Raw genomic sequence first — 19806 nt, 5'->3', positions numbered from 1 at the left:
CTGCAATACACAAAGGTCACCTCTTTTCTTATCTCTACACAAAATATCTTTGCTGGAAATAGTCGATCTACAAGCTCAGCTGAGTTTGAAGATTGCCTATTTTCACTGAATGTTCGCCTGTTATGACATGCCCAGAATAGGAATGCTTGGGTTCATGTGGTTAAATGTGCAAATACAAATGACACACCATTAACATACGCCACCTCTCTCTGCCGTCTGCCCCCTCTTTCTGCCCTCTCCATCTAGGTTCTAGAAGAATCCAAATGTCTGGTGAGGAGTATTGTGATGTCTGTGCTGGAGGAGGTGAATGAGAAGGAGTGTCAGATGCTGAAACAGCTGTGGTGCTCAACCAAAGGATTGGAGGCCCTTTTCAGTTACCTGCAGAACAAGGCTTATGAGAAATGAACACTTCTACCTGGAAAACTGTACACCATTGGATCATCGCAGACCATGTTGGTCTACAGTTAACCAGAGAGGAACACCTACCTACAGTATGATGATAAGGCTGTGGTCCTTCAACTGCAAGAGAAAAGGCATGTTTCCTTTTTCTTTTCTTTTTTTCAACCAGCAGAGGGCACTCTAGGCTTTAGCTGTTTGCTAACATCTTTAGCAACAATATAAGATCCTTCATTATCACCGTTTGAAGAACATCCTCTCTGTTTGGTTCATGTCTGGCCGAGAGTCCATTACATATTTTTAAGTAAATGGGAAGCAAAGAGCCAAACGTGCATTGCTCTTGAAATGACAACACTGATGGAGGTTCTTCAGGAAGGGTGTGTGTGTGTGTGTGTGTGTGTGTGTGTGTGTGTGTGTGTGTGTGTGTGTGTGTGTGTGTGTGTGTGTGTGTGTGTGTGTGTGTGTGTGTGTGTGTGTGTGTGTGTGTGTGTGTGTGTGTGTGTGTGTGTGTGTGTGAGAGAGAGAATGTGTCTTCATGGAATCACTGATGTATGTACTGGTATATGTGTTTGGTGGGACATTCTGTGGTGGTAATAATAATATATATAATAATATATATTTATTTAAAGCGTGATTTAAAAAAAGTGTGTGTAAATGTGCATTGAGCATAAATATAGCCTGTTTTGTCTGCTACAGTTTTGAGCTTAATGCTTTGATAGAAGCATAGAGATAAACAAAGTTTGTATGAGGACAGGGTAGAAGACTGTTTCTCTCTCCTTATCGCACATTCCATCCCCTTATTGCTTTGGACAGAAAGCTATACTGTCTGGAATAACTGCATCATTGACTCATTCCATCAGCATTGGTTTCAGTCTCTGTTGAAGTCATACGTACAGGCCTGTAATTACTATGAAACATCAATGTACAGTAGTTGTTAAAGTGGAAGAGAAATTATGTTGATCACTCTACAAGCTCACAAGGCATTGTCACATGACACATTGTGAAATTGTAGATCGGCTATTTTCAGCAAAGAGGTTTGGTGTAGAGGCAAAAAAAGGAGGGGCCTAGTATAGAGCCCTGGGGAACTCCAGCCAACAAAGTATATAGGGTTTAATTGGTTAATGCTTTTGATCATTACAGCAGTAGATGGACATTCATTGGTGGGCACCAATTAATAATGTAAATTGTGGACTGAAAGGCTTCTAGATTCATACTGATTTGTGGCTTAGATACCAATTGAATTGGCCTCAGATACACTGTAAAATCCTCAGTGTTAATTTAACCTGTTACATTTGTACCTTCTCTGTTACAAGTGACTAAATAACTCTGAGGATTTTACTGTGTATGAGAGCTTTCCCACATGTATTAACTACTGTAGATTGAAGTATGGGTAATTGGGTATAATACTCCAGCTAATTATTTAAATTTGAAAACATAATTGTCCCACTTGCTCTGCAGGGTTTCACAGAGACAGACACCACTGAGGCAAATTAGCCAAGCAGTTAATAACCTTAAGCTCCCATAAGAGGAACACCTCTCAATCAAAAACCTTCCGTTGTTTGTGATTCATTGGTATTATTTAATAGAATTATTTATCATGGTTATTTGTCATAAATTAATTATTTCCATATTATGTAATCTATGTCATTGGCAAGCCTAGTCCTCTAAGCCCCATCTTCTAGTGCCAGGGCTGAATCCATCACTCACATTGAACATTCTCATCATAACCATAATACAACTTTGTATCCAATTGCAGGTTGACATTTATAATCTCTGCCATAATTACCATTATCTCCATTATCGTTTCAGTAAGTACACTCTTGTCTTGTCGAGATGAAAATCATTCATTGCATTTTTACATGGGGGTGTAGCTCTGCTCCCATGATGCTCCAGAACAAATCTGCTCAAGCATGGCACAGACTTAGACTCTGAGCTCATAAACTCCCATAAGGCAGAGCTTAAAGATTCACAGTTACTACTGTACATGGACATGATAATAGACATATGAACCGGAATGAATGACATGCTGACATAGTGAAGAGCTAAATGTTACGACAAGAGTAGGCTGGGGAGGTGGAGGGAGGGAGTTTGGTCACTGACAAACTGTCATTTGTGTGATGTCATGTAAGAGTGAGTGTCGGTCTGCTTAAATAGGCTGCATAGTTGTTCCATTAAGATTACGGGCATCTGTGATTTGAGGGTGTATGAACGTCCCTGCCTGAACTACCACAGCGCTCCATCATTTGACTTTATAATATAGTAAATTAAGATGGATACTCTGATATTAACAAAACTGTCCTACATATTGATTATTGCTATCTCCATGAATATTTTTATTTTCATCCAAAATCCATCCAAAATCCATCCATTTGTCTTTTATCCTGTCCTTACTGTAAGCTTAACTTACCTGCAGCAATGCTATATGATCTCAAGAAGTGAAATGTATAAAGTCCTTGCATCAATATGCACAGGAATTAAATGTGGGAAGGAAGAATACAGGATTGGTGCACCAGTAGCATTACTCTTGTGTAAATTAAAACACTGAATATACAAATAGGCATTTTCCCAATGGAGCAACATCGATTGTGTCATGACTACATATAGATATACATGTGATACAATGTACTACTGTATATCTGTTTGCAGGGGTGTAGCAATAATGGTTGGACTACTCGTGCATCATGAATAATCTTGCCCTGAGTTGTCAGTGTAATTGTGTGAAGTGTGTGATTGCTGTTTGGAAAAGTCAAAGGATCTTGTGGATGTTATCTTGCAGTCATTACTTTTGTTCTTTCTAGTTGTGTCCTGAATAATCAGTTTGGTCACTGCACTAAATGTCTGTGATGTAAATTGTGGAGTTGCAGTATAGTAGTCCATGCAGCTGAAGCAGACATTAATGTCCTCATCCACATGTGATGATAGTTTCAGGAAATATTTCAATTTATATTTTATGTCAGGATCTATTTTGGTTTACCAAAAAATATAGTTCTGTGAAAATGGTTTTGTATACTTCAGGCAATTGTCATTTTTGTAGTTGCACACATACAGTACAGTACAGATTATGTAGGTTGATTTACTGCGTAAATAATGCATGTAATATACTGTAGATAAGTGTGTTGCCTGTCAGAATACTTTATATTTCAGGGTATGTTTTGTATTGGCATTGTAAGTAATGTTACAAATGTTGCACAGTTTATTTTTGTATTTATTTGAGAATATTTTGTGGGTCTGCAGTGCCATAACCTTTACTTTCTTGCAGAGTATTGAAGAGACTCTCCTCAATACTGGGTCACCCGCCCAGGAGTGTCCATTAATAAAATGTCATGCATGGGGCATGATGGCAGTTAAGTCATTACATATATCAAAATGTTTAACTCAGTTGTCTTTTTAATATCTTCATTTCCAGGTGTCTGTATAAGATTAATTATCATTAATTATCTGCTGCGCATTCTCACAAAAATATAATGTAATTGTAAAAAAAAAAAGAAGGAGAATGTTTTGTTATTTTTTGTTTCAGAACTAAATTATTTTCGTTTTACAAATCAACGTGATTTTTAGGCTGTTTGTTTTAGTTCTTTTGGTTGTTGGAACAGGGGTTGTTTTGTTAAGTGATGTTGAACTTTGATAGAATCTTGGGTTGTATAGCTACCTGGCCATGATATAAATCAAGATATTATCAACTTCTTAATCAGTGGCCCCTGAGCAGAGAACGGGCAATCACTTTTTTGTCTCTCTTGAGTCACAGTCACACACACTGAAACGGGTCTCAAAATCATACTTTTTGCACATAAATGAATGCAAATAAAGTGAATATAGTAATACTGCATAAACAACCCTTTTTTCTGACTATTTACCATTATTGGTAAACGTGCAATTTTGTAATTTCCTTTGTGTAAGTTGAGCCTTTAGGGTCTTAGCAGACCTTACTGAATCAAAGGTTAGAACATAATACACTATAACACTTTACCAAAGCTAAGTAATAGGAGAATTCTTATGGGAAGAATTTCCTTTTTTTTATGCATTAAAGTGTAATTTTGAGACATGTTTTGCCATGCAACAATGGCAGTGAATGGAGAAAGAAAAACACAGTTACCTGTTCTCCACTCAAAGAGCACAGACAGGAGTAGCCATGGTTCACATGACGCTTGTATACAAGCGGCATGGTGCCGAGTCCCCCTGGTTTATAGCGGTGTTCGATTTTTGTTACATTGCCAACTCTCACATGTACATAAACGTTCAGATTTCAAATATAAAGTGCTTACCCCCGAGCCACGGATGTTACAAGGCGATCCGGACCGCGATAAGTACACATATCTTCCGTATTGTTCAATAAAAAGCCTTTTAATCCGATCACCGGCCATTTTCTCCAAAATTTCTCCGATACTGTCAACCATGCGACACTAATGGTTGGGAGGAGTATTGCACTCTGATACATAAAAATAAAAAAAATAAAAAACAAAAAAATGGCCGGCAATGGCCATTTAAAATGCTTTAAAATGCTATTTATTGAACAAAACGGGGGATACGGGTACTTATCGCGGTCCGGATCGCCTTGTAACATCCGTGGCTCGGGGGTAAGCACTTTATATTTGAAATCTGAACGTTTATGTACGAGTGTGAGAGTTGGCAATGTAAAAAAATCGAACACCGCTATAAACCGGGGGGACTCTGCACCATGACTGTCATGGTATGACAGTCATGTTTCAGGGCTAAGACAGGAGCAATCGATAAAAATGTGGTTCTACCACAGTTCAACACCATCGCTTATAGTCAAGCCTATTTAATACTAAGATCAAATATGTTATTTGGAATCATAGTTGATACTTATTTTTTCTTCTGTGTAGTGGAGTGATAAAACGCATAGTGAATGTAATGGTTGAACATCACCGTTACAACAAATTACCAAAAACAATGAGCCATGCTTGAATTTTATATGCTTTCTTTTTATTTTGTGTGTTTTCTTTTCTTCATTAAACTAGATGTATTTCAGAATTGCTTTCATTTATATTTACTTAAATCATAGAGTAAGTACTAGAACAATGAATGTGGGACTCTGTGGCTGCCAGGAAGTGATACTGAGAGGCTGTCTCTTGGATCCATATGGATTATAGGGATTATGCCTAATTTATGCTCCGTCGAACAAGTGTCATTTGACAAAAATAGCCAATCTACAAGCTAAAAACTTGTAGCTTCTGCGAGCTTGTGAACTTGTAGATTGTCGATTTTCAGCGTGTGACACAGTACGGCAAAGTATAACCATATTTGGCCGTTGATGTGGGCTGATGTGTTGTTTTAGTCCCATGGCCCAAGTGTGACAATAGTAGTAGCAATCACAAAGCCTGATTGGAGATGCAATTGAGTTCTAGTCACACTAGTGCATCTGGACATGGTACCCTGGTGGACATTTTATTTGTAATTTATTTTTAATTTAAATTAAAATGCACATTTTTACATTATTTATCTTTTAGTTGCTCTGTCTGACTTTAAAGGCCGTCCACACCAAGCACTATGACTATAACTATATATGTTTCACCACTGTTGTCTTCATATTTGTGGTGTGGACTCGTCCAAAGATTTCTAAAACAATAACTTTATAGTTATAGTGCTTGGTGTGGATGGCTCATTAAGAACTACATCCCCATTGCAATGTGCTATGATATAATATAATTGCTGTGTTATTTGGGAATGATGTGATTTGAAGAAATGTTATGAACTGAAATGTCGGCTTACATGTTGTTGAGATCTGCTCCACGGTGTATGTTTCATTATGGCACCATTGGGTTTGTGTCTTCTTTGATTTTCACCAATACAATTTATTTCCATGACATATGTATCACATTTAAAGGGTCTACACCATGAATTTTAACTTTTTCTTCATTTTTGTGTGTTTTTGGTCTCCCCCACCTCTCTTCTGTTCCAACAAATACCCGACTTCGAGCATGCAGGCTTTCATAGGCTATCTGTGGTTTTCATGTAAATTGGTCTGAAAACAGTCCGTCAGATTTGTTCCCCCACCCTACGTCACGTCTGGGAACAATTCCTCCCGTTTTTCAGTTCTAGCCAAAAAAAAAAAATCCAATTTTTTTTTTTTTTTTTTTTTTCATTTTTTTTTTTTTATAATTTTTTTCTTATTTTTTTTTTTTACTTTTTCCACACAGAACCAGGACATGACATGCATACAAACTGGCTCAATAGCGCCCCGTGCCAAACAGGACAATGTGGTATTGCAGGTGAAAGTGCTTTATAAGCCAGAGAGAAGTTAGTTGGAATGAGTATATCTGAGGCTTGATTTAGGCTCAAACCTTTTGAAAAACGTTTGAGGGACATAAACAATATGATATCAAATATTATTATTATTTTTTAAATTCATGGTGTAGCTCCTTTAAATGGTGCACATGTATCCTTTACATGTACACAAAAGCATGATTAGTTTTTAACTCCCTCCAAACTCTACCAACTATACCTTGTGGTGCCTTAGAAGTCTTATGTCTGTAAAAGATCAATCCATACATTGTCATGGGAAACAGAGAGCAGTTGTAAATAAAGAACAGTACTTTCAACATGCTATTTGTTTGACGTTATACATTATTGCATTAATTTCCTTAATTTCCACAAAAGTCATGGTACAAAATGAGCCATTTTGCACAGATGTGTGTAGTCAGTATGGTGGATGGAAACCACACAGGAATGAAAGCTAATATTGTCCATTACAGCAGTGGTTCCCAAACGTTTAGTTCAAGACCCAAAAGAGAAGTCAGATGTTTGCCTGGGACCCAAACTAGTGAAAATAGCAGATCTACAAGCTCTCAACGTGGCGCGAAATTTTCACTACCGCTTAGTTTTTATTTTATTCATTACATTCTTTTTGAAAAATGTCTGAATTTGTTTTCAACTCATGAAAGTTTGTGGATTTTTATGGAAATCTTTTTAAAATAATAAATAAATACAAATCTTTTTAAAATAAATAACAATGTAGGAAACAAAAATAAGGGATATTCACTCACGATCCACGAAAATGGGTCCTGACCCGCGTTCTGTCCCAAGTTGTGAGAATTGCATAAAATGTGGTCCCCAGCTTTGGGATATTTGTTACTGAATTTCAAAGTGAAATAAATGTGTCCTCTTGCTGTCGGGCAGAAACCTATCTCCACATTATAACTTCTTATTTTTTCGTAAATTAACGCCCTACTTGATCATACTACAGCATCACACAAATGTATCAAAGGAGGTTTTGAGCTTGTGTATCTGCCACTTGTGCCGTTTTTTAATTTGAATCCTGAAAGGTTTTGGACATATGAGGTTTCCACCCGACAGACAGTCAGTCAGTCTCTCTCTCTCTCTCTCATGAAATTCAGGGCCAAATCTAGTTTAAAGTTGTCTCCATATATGGACGTTTATAACACCCACCGTGTTAGATCACAAGGCAATTTTAATATAGGCCTAGGATAATATTATGATAGATTGCTTTAGTAGATTCCATAGTTGCCTTTAAAGGTTTCTATTTTGTTTGTTATTGTTGAGGTTCAATCGTAATGCTAGCAATGACATCCAAAGCAAACAGGAAAAATGTAATGTGAGTCTTTATTCGAAAGGAATCAAGCACACTGCAAATCAATATGATTCCCTATTCAAATAAATCTTTACAAACTGTCTCTAATTTATGCTCCGTCGCGTGCCGAGAACACGACTTACAAGCTCACGATGGTTAAGTATGAATCGGGCTTTAAGAGGCGCTGAAGACACTCAAAACCCTCATCATGATGTGTTCAACAAGATGGAGATTGAATGAATATCAATGATAATTTTACCAACATCAATAAATAAGGGCTTTCATAAAACATTGCAAGCGTCACGTGATGTACATATTTGATTGAAATCGTTGAAATGTTGCCTTATTGACTGCTTGTTGATATTTATTATGTCAACCAATTTCAGGATGACCAAGGTGTCTTCCACTAGTTAATAGACATCATCACAGGACAATTTGTCTGTTCTAGCTTTGTCCACAATACAAACCCAGCCAATCAATCCAATGAGAAAAAAAAATAAGTACATGACAGGCACACAAAAAACTACCTCCAAGTACGTTGCACTAGTGTGGAAAGGCAACAAATTACGGTAGAGCTGTGGCGTGCCGAGCCGGGACTATGCAAAGAGGACATCAGCGGGGAGGAATAGCAGGTATGCTTGTCCTGGTAAGCTTATGTCCGTCTCCCAGCATCCTGGTACCCAAACTCAAAGAGCCCCCCCTCAAAAAATGTCCCTCAGTACTCCTCTTTAGGTCCGTCCTTCAGCTTCTTCTTCATGTCTTTGGCATGCTGCTTACTGCGCTCCCTCTTTTCCAGTCTCTGTTGAAAGGACAGGAGAAATGGTCAAAGACACTATCGAAAAAGAATAGGAGCTCGAATCTGTGCATCTCTTGTGTTTATGATTACAAAATAAGCCAAATAAGTGACAGCCCCTACCTCTGCCTTCAGGCAGTGCCGCATAGCACGGTCCATGTCGTTACATGTGCCAAAGAACTTCATGACATTATGCTGTGGGTAATATGAAAACAAACAGTTTCATTTGTTTGCTTTTGTAGGAGTCTCTAAAAAATATATACATTTATATATACGACTCCAAGTGTACCGTATACAAGTCTGACAAATGTTCATACACACGCACATACACAGAGGTGTCTGTCTATAGGTGCTGAGCAGGCAGAGCCGTGCCTTACCTCCTGGTGGCACTGCTTTAGAAGAGTTATCAGTTCATTACACTCATCAGTGTGCAGGTGAGGTGACAGGTCAGGGTGCATGTTGAGTTAAGGGTTTACAGTACCACTCCTGCAATATTGAAAAGTCAAGAGCAAGAGGAGTGCTGTTGGAATATAGTATTGCAGTGATAATTTTACATTCATTAAGCATTAGCCATTAACTGTACATCTTCCAGATTTTTACACACTGAAAAATACCTAGGGCTCGACTGGTTATAAAAACCTGAGACCCGCTGCAATGGTGTCCAAGCAGAACCATCCCGGTGATGTCACTATGAGTCAGTCATATCCATATATGGAGTCCCAATGTCAGTCACGCCCAAAGATGGAGTCTATGATGTCAGACTTGGGTGTGTCAGTTAGCTCTATATATGGAGTTACAGGAGGGAGTCTATGATGTCAGACTTGGGTATGTCAGTGATCTCCATATATGGAGTTCCAGGCATCCCGTGACACGGTCTAACTCGCAGTGGTATCCATTATGACTAAGGCTGGCAAGTATGATATGAACAGTGTTGTATTGGTGATTTCGTTAGTGGTGCGACGCTATTTTAAAGACGTCACGCGCACATCGCTTAACACCTACACTACAGGTCACATAATGGACAATTGATATGCATCTAGGCTCATTCATTACGTTACATTACGGTCATTTAGCAGACGCTTTTATCCAAAGCGACTTACAATAAGTGCATTCAACATAGGTAGGCAAGAAAACTACTAATCAGCGAAGTTTTAAGTGCATTCTCTTCTAAAACAAGCAACTAAGAGTATACCTAGCGCTCATTCGAGCGATAATTCCTAGGTTAATTCATGCTGTTGTGACCCCCGGCAATCGGGAGCCTTTGTAAACCTTGTTGAGGTGTGAATTAAGTTTTTTTTTTTATCGGTGTGTGCGTGCGCGTGCTCCTGCTCAAAAAAGGGGTTGCACGCCGTGTTGTTACTGCGTCCCCAAGACCAATGCAAACCCTTCTTTACACACAAAGTGTCTCAACTAGTGGCTTGAGACAAAAATAAAAGTGTGTCACAATGCTCTGACATGGTCACAGACTGTCACAGAAGGAATATTGTATTATGTCATTTATACTGGATCCTGATTTCATGGTCAACAGAAATGTGTGTCCCAGTGTAAAATGCAGTTGTAAAGCACTGTTCTAAGGATACTCCATCCTCCCCACCCCTCTCCAGGCTGATCAGACATTGTGATTGTGATGATGATCGGTTTCCAATTCCAGAGGACTTACCTGCAGAGACACACAAAAGAGAAAGATGATAGAAAGAGAGAATGTAACAAATACATTGTGTTATGAGGTGAGCCTTTCATACTGACATGTGTTCACTATGTATCCTAGTTAGCCTACTCTTTAAATGGAAATGTTACAAAATCGTACAACAAGCCATGGTGTAAAGTAACTAAGTGCATTTACTTAACTACTGTACTTAAGTACATTTTTTTGGTATTTTTATTTTACTGAGTATTTCCAATTTTCTGTACTTTTACTCCACTACATCTCAGAGGCAAATATTATACTTGTACTCAACTAGAATTAGTTGACAACTTTAGTTACTTTATAGATTTGGTTTATTATTACAAAACACACCCACTTCAGCCATTTGAAAATCTATCTAGATCTAGCTCACATTGTGAGCTTGCAGATCTGCCATTTTCAAAAGATTATTTATACATTTGAAAACCTGACCTGTCAAATGGGACATGCTGAATGAGTACTTTCTACTTTTGGTAATTTAAGTACATTTTTACACACTTCTACTCAAGTAATGTTTTTATTCCGGACTTTTACTGCAATTTAAAGTAAAACATACACGTGAGTACTTTCCACCACTGAAACAGGCATGCAATGTATTAGCACAACACGGTGCTACATGGACGAAATCAAAATCAGAGGAATTGTTGACCATTCTTTAATGACATTTTGTAGATTATGAATCATATGAATCTTACCAGATTGATATCATTTGATATATATTCCAGCCTAAATCAAATTCCCTCTTATAAAAACAATAAACACTATAAGCTATTATTAGCTGACATTTAAGCCAAGATGCGAGGTTCGGTTCAATCAGTCCTTGTAGCGTGATGTTATTAAACTATCTTTCACACAAGTTCTATGTTATAAAACGACTATTGTATGCAATGAATCAGTTAAATACAACAAGGACACGCTCCTGTACTTCACGCTCTCATAACAGGGTGCCAGTGTTGCCAGGTTGTGCGAGGGAAATAAGCAACCGGCCTATGAAAACAAGCCCGATGCGTTGTGAGCTTGTACATCTGCTATTTTCATGTTAAATCTTGAAAAAGAAATGTTTTTGAAACATTTTAAATACACAAATCCTGTATGGGGGCCCCTGGCACAAAATATTTTCAGATCTGTGGCCAAAATACATGAATCTAGGGGTCCTTGGCATGAAAATATTTGAGAACCACTGGTTTAAACAACATTTAGGACGTAAGTACACTTTTGAAACAAGTCCAAAAAACTGCAACTACCAATATTTACTAGCGACTAGAAAAACAAGCCATGTCGCTTTTAATAAGCAGACCTGGCAACACTGAACAGGGTACGTGACTGTAACATGAGTGACAACGTAATAGCCAATCGGTGCCCGTGTATCAGTTTGGTCATCCAATCAAACGAGTTGTTACACAACAAGAAGGTGGGACTTCTGCCAATGATGCGCACACCATCAGTGTTGCCAGGTTTTGCGAAAGAAATAAGCATCCAGGTCCATGAAAACAAGCCCAAAAGAAGAGAGCCCTTCGCCCTTTAAACATAGTTGGCTATTTGAAGACATAGACAATCTACAAGCTCACAACACGTGGTGATGCAGATCTTTTTTTTGAAGAAGAAGAAGAAAATGTGAAAAAATGTGGAATATTTTAAAAACACAAATATTGTGTGGGAGTCCGCCCTGGCATAACATATTTTCAGATGCGGTCCGCAGACAAATATATATTAAATGTGGGGGTCCTTGACATGAAAATGTTTGAGAAACACTGGTTTAAACACTAGAAGCAAGCCCAAATACAATTTAGAAACAAGCCCAAGCAACTCTACAGAAAAAGAAGCCCAAAGTCGCTTATAATGAGCGGACATGGCAACACTGAACACCATCAACAACTACTTCCTTCTAAACATAGAGCTAAACCGGTGTAATGTGTAACCCAGCTTAAATCATATAGATGTGATGGAGGGAGAGCAAATGTACCTGTTTGTATCAAGTAAACGATGACAATATTAACACAACGTTTATGTTATCCCTAGAGTGTAGACCGAAGATCTGACCCTGAAACTCCTGTACGGAAGGGGGCGCAACAGGCTGTAAAATTGTAACTTTTACATTATCATTTCAATGTCATGCCAATGAAGCTATTTGAATAAATAGATAAAACCATGAAAGACCTTTATATCATGTCTCAGGGAATACTTATTTTACAATAATAGAACCAGGATCATCTGACAGCAGCATAGCCATATCAATTAATAATGGCATTCTGGCAAATGTGTTGACATTCAGGGATGTACAAAATACATCATAAGTATCAATAAAGACTGTAAAGTGTTGACATCACAGAATATTATTATATTATAGCAATATTATAGCATTATAATATTACACATCAGGTTTGAACCCATAATCAGAGCATTTATTTATTATATAAATTGTTAATAAATGTTATTGTTATTATTATTATTATTATTATTATTATTATTATTATTATTATTATTATTATTAGTAGTAGTAGTAGTAGTAGTAGTATTGAGACGGGTAGATACTGTATGTGTAGGCACTGTTGGAGGATAGATTATTGTGGTTTGTGTGATAAAGTGAAAATGAAATGCATTTTGTTTTGTATTGCCCATTCTACAACTCTATCAGGAGGGACTTTTTAATAAGGTAGATCCAAATCTATGAATTGTATTTGTGTGGTTGGATGAAACTGAAACGTCTCTTTCAACATGACATTTTTTCATTTGCTTCGTTTCTTGAAAAGGCCTGGTCAATGAGGACGAAGGCCATTTACATCATGTAAAATGGCATTGTCTTATTTGTTCTTATTTTGTTCGTGTGTACTGTACGCATGTTTCTTTATGTGGTATGATAACATTGTATTCATTCATTCATTTATTCATAAACTAAACAGAATATTGCTGTCAAGTCAGACTGTCGCCAGATGGCGGTAATTCAAGAGTTGTATGCAGGGAATACCACAAAGAAGAAGACGAAGCAGTTAATTCATTGGTCGATTCGTATTAGATCACTTCCTTGTTTCTTTACTGGAGGCTGGTGGGCGCGTTGTTTGGAATCTCTACTGGTGGCTAGCAGTTTAGCGAGCTGTGTTTATACTTTTAATACTTTATTGTTGTCAAATATATGATATTTTAAAGAAGTTATGGATAACCCGGCAAAGTGCTTATTACAGAAGGTCGTGAGACGAATCCCCAACCCCAAGCTGAATGCAATGTTGGAGAAGTGGGGTCGGTTGACGTCGGAACAGCAGCAGTCTCTGGACTTCACACAGAGCACCCGAGAGTTGACTGAAAACCTGCTGGATCTCTGTGAAGTATGTCTGTCCTACACACACTTTTAAATCTGGCCGCTATGTTCTGGGCATGTCGTTATAGCCGAATATATGTATATATTTATTTTTTGCCAAAAGCTCATTCTTTGAGGCACACTAACAGGGGTCTTCAACAAGGGGTCCGGGACCCTGGGGTCCTCAGAGTTACTAACGGGAGCCACCAGATCTTTGTGTGATAGGATAATTGTTTCTACATTAACCACTTGAACCATGGCCCCAAGCATACATTCAAACAGAATAATTTATATGACAATGTTTTATCTGCAATACAATTGTATACAATATGTAGGGGGGGGGCGGGGGTCCTTGGCCTGAAACACGTTGAAGACCCCTGCACTTTAGTATGGGGACGTTGAAGGTGCGGTGCAAACAGCACAGGCGTCAGCATTGTGTTGGTGTGACAGACAGAAAAACACCACGAGATGGTGGATGCTCAGACCTGGTCTTTTTCTCTGGGACAGAAAAGGACGCAGCAACCACCATCTAGTGAAAAATTAAGATAGCCATGAAAACGTAACATGCGTTAGTACATCAGTACACATTGGTAAAGAGCTGAGCATAATGATTAATGCTAGATGTTATATTCTTAACAGGAAAGCGGCTTGTCTGTTCGGCACATTGCCGGACTCGAGATGATATGTAAGTATAATCATTATACTATAATGGTTTAGTTATTCTGAGGCAACCTATCCACCGTCCTAAACCCTTTCGGAACCCTGTATACCTTTTTATTTTTGGGGTGACCTGGAAACCGTCATCCCAAAAAAGGTATACAGGCAGGGTTCCGAAAGGGTCTAGCTATCCACCACTATCGGCAACATAAAACGTTTTGTTCGAACATGAATAATATTATTTAATAAAGTGATTTAATTACAGAAAGGATAAAAGTAACCCATTAAAGTAAGGAATTAGCCATGTAAACTCTCATCTCTACACTTAACTGGACCTGAGTTGCCTCTGTACTTGGACAGCTTTTTTCTGTTGACACAAAATCTCTTTGCCAAAATTAGCCGAACTATAAGCTCTCTACAAGCTTGCAACTAGCTAGGTTTAAGTGGTTAAAAGGATGTTTGTTTTTCTTCCAGATGTCATGGACAGTCCAGACAAAAGGAAGTGGCATGCTTTCCATCTCCAAAACCCAGGAGGTAAGTCAAGGTAGTAGGGCTGCCTGCAGCGATCAATTATCTTCTTAGCAATTACTCTATTGATTACTCTTTTGATTAATTCAATAATCAAGAAGCATGTTATATATGAATCGATGCAAAAAAATAGTTTTTTTTATAATAAATAAAAATAGGTTTATAATCAATTGAATTGATTGATTAAATACTATTTTATACTTTCCACAAAAAACAAAAACGGACAATCTACAAGCTCGCAGCGCGTTTTCCACATCGCTATAGTATTCGCCATTTCTGAATTGTTTTTTAATGATGGATAAAATGGAATAGCAATACTTTATTGATCCCTGAGGGGAAATTGAATATCACAGTTTGTTATGCTGGGATTTATTACACATGATTATAGGATAGGGGTACTAGCCTGAGAACCTGACCAATCTGCTTTGCCCAGCAAAAATCAGGTGCTCTTTGGGAAGGGTTGAAAAAATCAATAAATGAGTTTAAGTTCCTTTCCTTTGTAGAAAATAACAGTATGTTGTAGAGTACTTCAGGAGAACTTGACAGTATCCAAGGCACACTGTTAGGTACAGGTGTACCATGATGAAGGAGCTTGTTTGAACTGAAATGTGTTGTTGGTCAGCAAGCATTTCGTAACTTTTTGCCAAGCCATGCGTGCAGTAATAAAGGCTTCTTCTTTTTTCAACATAACGGTGTGCCTTGGAAATTGTTTAGGTCACCCTTAAATACATTGCATACTGTTATTTTACACGAATAGACTTGTATTGATCCCACAAGGGAAAGTTTGTCACACTGGCAGTTATAGCAGTCATACAAAAGACAAAAAGAACATAAGGATACAGCAAATATGAAAGATCCAAGACAAGAACATGAGTCACATTGTCATTAGTCTGCGGAAAATAAGTCATAAGAACAAGAGTTGTATTGGTCTTTCGACCACGGACCAACGTGGTCTGGTGCTGGAGCGACCATTGCTACTTGTACAGCTTCATTGTTACTGACACGAAGGACTCACCCAGTCCATCAACCTTCCGTGTTGGAAGGATGAATAAACGTACGCCTCTGGGACTTGGCCACCCTACTGTACTTCTGGAGGCTGTGGGAGGGGTTAGCCATGATATCCACCAGCTTCTTGGTTGTACTCGCCTCAGGCACCACCTCCACACCATCCTGTTTCTATCACCAACGACATAACAAGCCTTCACAAGCTTATTCAGTCTGTTGTTACTGTCCAAGTTCAAAGGAAATTAACTTAAACTCATTTATAGTTGAAGTAGATAGGTTATTTTAATGAATTTTATTAGGAACTGCGCTCAACTAACCCAACACTCTTCAGTAGGTGGCATACCGTTGTGTTCGACTCATCATTACATCAGCATTCTTTTCTGTGTTCCCCAGATGATGCTGTGTCTGTAGAGCTGGCCCAGTTTAAGGTGGAATTTAAAGCCCATCTCACTGAGATCACCAGACACGTAAGAAAGACTGTCTTCTTCCATGACTAGATATAGAAGGCCTGAAGCAGATCTCAGTTGAAAATATTTGTATTTGCGTGTTTATGACTTCTTTCTTTTATCTACTTTATAAAAACACTTTTTTTGTCTTTACACTCAAGGTGTCTCTCAAAGTAAAGAAGCACACAGATGATGCTATATGGCTACGTATAGCCTGGGCGGATAAGTCCTCTCGACCTAACCACCTGAACGCAACATACATTGTTCATTACCTTCAGACCCCTTATGCCTTTATGACCAGTCTGACATCACAACAAAAGCCCATTGTATACCAGGTGAGGAATTAATTGATCTACTTGTACAGGTCATACATTTGTAACAACTGTACAAAACATTAACAAATTGTTATGCCCTGTAGGCCTTATGTCTTGCCACCAGGTACAGCTCTGTTAAGGATGCTAATCTCACTGGAATGAGTCTTACTGCCATCAAGGACCTGCTGATGAGGAAATACCAACAGGTATTGTAGACTTGAACTTTGTCTGGTAGCTCATACAGTATAGACCACTATAAAGGTCAAGTTGTGAGTACAGTACAGCAAAATATTATTGAATTCTCAGAGATCTATGCTAAGGGGCGTAATGAGGAAAAATAAATAAACAGAAAATGCTGGTGGATATAATAATGCTGATGATGACATTGTATTATTTGTGAGCAACAGAACCTTTTGTACAGCCTATTGACCTAAAGAAAGATCTTTTCACTCATAATACCCAAGTGAAATGAGGTCCGCTTTAGCTAAGGTTTGCTAGCTGTACCTTGCATCAGGCTTGACATTCTAACTCTGAGAAGGATTTTATTTTATTTTATTAAGGGGTTGAGAAGAAATGTTTGCTTCTCAATTTGCTACATTGCACTGCTTTGTCTTTAACTCTGAGCTCTTTTGTTTCTAGGTTTTTCCAGCCATGCACCCCAGTCCTTTTGAGACAAGGAAGTGCCTTGATAAAAGTATGTTCCCTTAATCGTAGACGTAGTGTATATTAACCAAAGCTACCTGAGTACAGATTGAGTTGAAATATATTTTTGTAGAACTCTAATGCCAAATAAATTACATTTTCATTTAATTCTGGTCATGGCTGTGTTTTATTGTGCTATAATCTATGTTTTTTCATAGACCAACAGGTTGTAGCAGAACAATCTGCAGATGCAGAGAAGAGAGATAAGATGGCCTGTGAGGCGTTTGGTTACCAGGAGTTACCTCAGCTGCAGACAGTAGTTTACAAGGTAACGCATGTATTGGAATTGAAATACAAGTAAGTGTATTTAAAAAAATACATGTAAGACTTACTCTGACTGGTTACAAAAAAACACTCAAAGACATTCTGGAAATCAACAACAGGGTAATCAATTAATAAATGGGTGGGAGGGTTGTCCCATTGATGTTTTCCTTGGTCTAGTAGTCATATGCTACAACCCTTGTTCTGTTTTCAGTTGGAAACAAAGTTCAGAGATGACAAACACAACATTGTGACAAAAAAGGAGGAATCCATCCGATGCACTGTCAAGTTTTCATCCGCAAATGTGCTAGAATCACTCAGACACTGTGCAAAAAAAGGTATTCAAATACTAGTATCTATTCCAGTGTTTATTTTGTTATGTATATATTTTGCTATTTCTGCCCTTATTTGTGACTTTTTAATCATTTGATATCTTATGTATGCCTTCTATGGATTGTCGCTTTCCATGTGACAACAATTTACTGACTGTTCAGAATGACCCTGAGACCCCTTATGTTGAGGTGTAATATATAATATTGAGGTACAGCCAGAACCAGATAGTGATAGTTACGAGTATAAGGGAGGAATGGCTGAAATTCAGATCACACAAAAACAGAGCAATTTATTTCAAGAAATATTACCTCCAACTGGCCACCAGAGGGCAGACACATCTAATAAGCCTACAATACATGTAAATAGTAATGCTGATTTAACTTTTAATCATATATTTTGCAGGAATTGCCTCCACCCCTGTCTCGCCCCTGCTCTCTTATATCACCCAACAAGGAAGGAATCATTTTACAATTACAGATGGATCCGCACAAAGACCAGGTTCACAAGATGGGGACAGAACAAACCCTTAATGTTTTTTTGTTTTTTTGTTTTTCATCAAGGGTCACCAGCCAGCGGTTTATCTATTTCTGCAGCCTCTTCTGAGTGGCAGCATTAAAGACTATTGATAGTCCTCTCAAGAAGCTGGGTAATATGTCTTGTATGAAGTCTTGAAACTTCACAGCTGTTTTGTCTCTAGAGATGTTCCAAACAGAATAGGTTTTGTACATACATATACATTTTAAAATTAATAAAAGTTTCTTATACATTTCAAAATTAATAAAAGTTTCTTGTAAAGTGTATTTTAAAATCTATATGTAAAATGTGCTACATTTCTAATAGGCTTCAAGATTTTTTTTGTTTTCACACTAATGTGTTGGTTAAATGTTGGTACTGTCACTTTAATGTTTTACAATTTGATGGGTAAACAGCTAAAGGTAAACATTTTATTGTCTGTGTTTCATAAAGTGCCAGCATGGACTGATCCTATTGACCAATTAATTGTTTACTAACATTGAGACTGGATGCGCAGGTGATTGTTTCACGCAATCAATTTCCAACCTGTTGTTTCGGGGTGCGCTAGTTTCAGCACACCCCAACCCCCTCTTGTGTGTTGGCTAGTGTGGCACGTCCTGGCGAGACCTGATAGAATGGGTTTCATTTAGCGCATACTGGTTGCACGCATACTGGTTCTTATCAGTGTGACGTCGTCTGTTAAGGGGTCTATATGCAGTTAACTTCATGTTGGCACACAGAAACTGAGAAACACCCACATTACCGGAAGTTTTACCTGTCAAACTGCTGTGAAAGGGGTACATTTTTACTGATAGTCAGGCCAAGGACGATGGCAATTGATCCATTTAGGCTGGGACATGTTATGAAAATGGGATTTTATTGTGCTTTGGCCTAGGTATGTAGATATATATTTGTGCAACTCTGTATAATAAAAGTTCATGTAATACTGGTCATGACTGTTTTATTTATATATATTGTGTTTTATTTATACACACACACACACCCCTCGCTTAACCAGCCTTTCCACCGCAGAGGCAAGCCTGGTATTCATTCAAAACTGAGCCGTATGATCCGGTTTAGAAAAAATAACCGTGTAATCGTGTTCCGGTGGTGGGTTCCGGTTGGCGTCGCATTGTTTTTGTCCCCCGCAACGCGAATCAATTTGTTTAGACTCGCTAGTCGTGCTACGAGTTTGAATAAAAGATGGACATACCAAAATAATCAAAACGATCAAGCCAAACTAAACACATTTTAAACCAGGGGAATAATTTTGGAGGTGCACAGTACCAGTGGTTCCAGTCATTGGTTCCGGCCGTGTGATGACGTAAAGGTA

General features: G+C 38.2%; 3 protein-coding genes across 3 annotated transcripts in view; 2 read left to right on the top strand and 1 right to left on the bottom strand.

Moving 5' to 3' along the window:
* Window positions 1-814, top strand: part of LOC311052401 (chromodomain Y-like protein 2) — a 43364-nt gene extending 42550 nt beyond the window's left edge. Inside the window, exon 7 of the mRNA XM_084067352.1 lies at window positions 247-814. Within this exon, the coding sequence (XP_083923478.1) occupies window positions 247-405 (159 nt within the window). The 3' untranslated portion in view covers window positions 406-814. The remainder of the gene's footprint in view (window positions 1-246) is intronic.
* A 7167-nt stretch (window positions 815-7981) lies between these two features.
* On the bottom strand, window positions 7982-11367 carry cmc2 (C-x(9)-C motif containing 2). The gene is made up of 4 exons (XM_084060493.1): window positions 11118-11367; window positions 9116-9224; window positions 8862-8933; window positions 7982-8744 (listed from the first exon to the last, which is right to left on the bottom strand). The coding sequence occupies exons 2-4, from the start codon at window positions 9194-9196 to the stop codon at window positions 8661-8663; spliced, it is 237 nt and encodes a 78-aa protein (XP_083916619.1). The 5' UTR covers window positions 9197-9224; window positions 11118-11367; the 3' UTR covers window positions 7982-8660.
* Window positions 11368-13468: 2101 nt separating this feature from the next.
* On the top strand, window positions 13469-19378 carry cenpn (centromere protein N). Its single transcript, XM_084051866.1, has 10 exons — window positions 13469-13742; window positions 14354-14399; window positions 14846-14905; window positions 16298-16371; window positions 16512-16685; window positions 16769-16870; window positions 17304-17358; window positions 17525-17634; window positions 17842-17965; window positions 18363-19378. The coding sequence occupies exons 1-10, from the start codon at window positions 13572-13574 to the stop codon at window positions 18488-18490; spliced, it is 1044 nt and encodes a 347-aa protein (XP_083907992.1). The 5' UTR covers window positions 13469-13571; the 3' UTR covers window positions 18491-19378.
* The last annotated feature ends 428 nt before the right edge of the window (window positions 19379-19806 follow it).

The sequence above is a fragment of the Gymnoscopelus microlampas genome (assembly GCF_963454915.1).
Source record: "Gymnoscopelus microlampas genome assembly, chromosome: 1".
NCBI lineage: Eukaryota > Metazoa > Chordata > Actinopteri > Myctophiformes > Myctophidae > Gymnoscopelus > Gymnoscopelus microlampas.
The sequence above is the reverse complement of the archived record's forward strand: the minus strand, read 5'-3'. Positions and strand labels throughout refer to the sequence as shown.

Excerpts from the sequence above, each read along its gene's own strand:
- cmc2 (XM_084060493.1), bottom strand. The coding sequence starts at position 9,196 with ATGCACCCTGACCTGTCACCTCACCTGCACACTGATGAGTGTAATGAA. Across the intron at positions 8,934-9,115 it reads TAAAGCAGTGCCACCAGGAG|CATAATGTCATGAAGTTCTT; the intron begins GTAAGGCACGGC and ends TATTACCCACAG. Across the intron at positions 8,745-8,861 it reads GGCACTGCCTGAAGGCAGAG|AGACTGGAAAAGAGGGAGCG; the intron begins GTAGGGGCTGTC and ends TCCTTTCAACAG.
- cenpn (XM_084051866.1), top strand. The coding sequence starts at position 13,572 with ATGGATAACCCGGCAAAGTGCTTATTACAGAAGGTCGTGAGACGAATC. Across the intron at positions 16,372-16,511 it reads TCACTGAGATCACCAGACAC|GTGTCTCTCAAAGTAAAGAA; the intron begins GTAAGAAAGACT and ends TTTACACTCAAG. Across the intron at positions 17,966-18,362 it reads CAGACACTGTGCAAAAAAAG|GAATTGCCTCCACCCCTGTC; the intron begins GTATTCAAATAC and ends TATATTTTGCAG.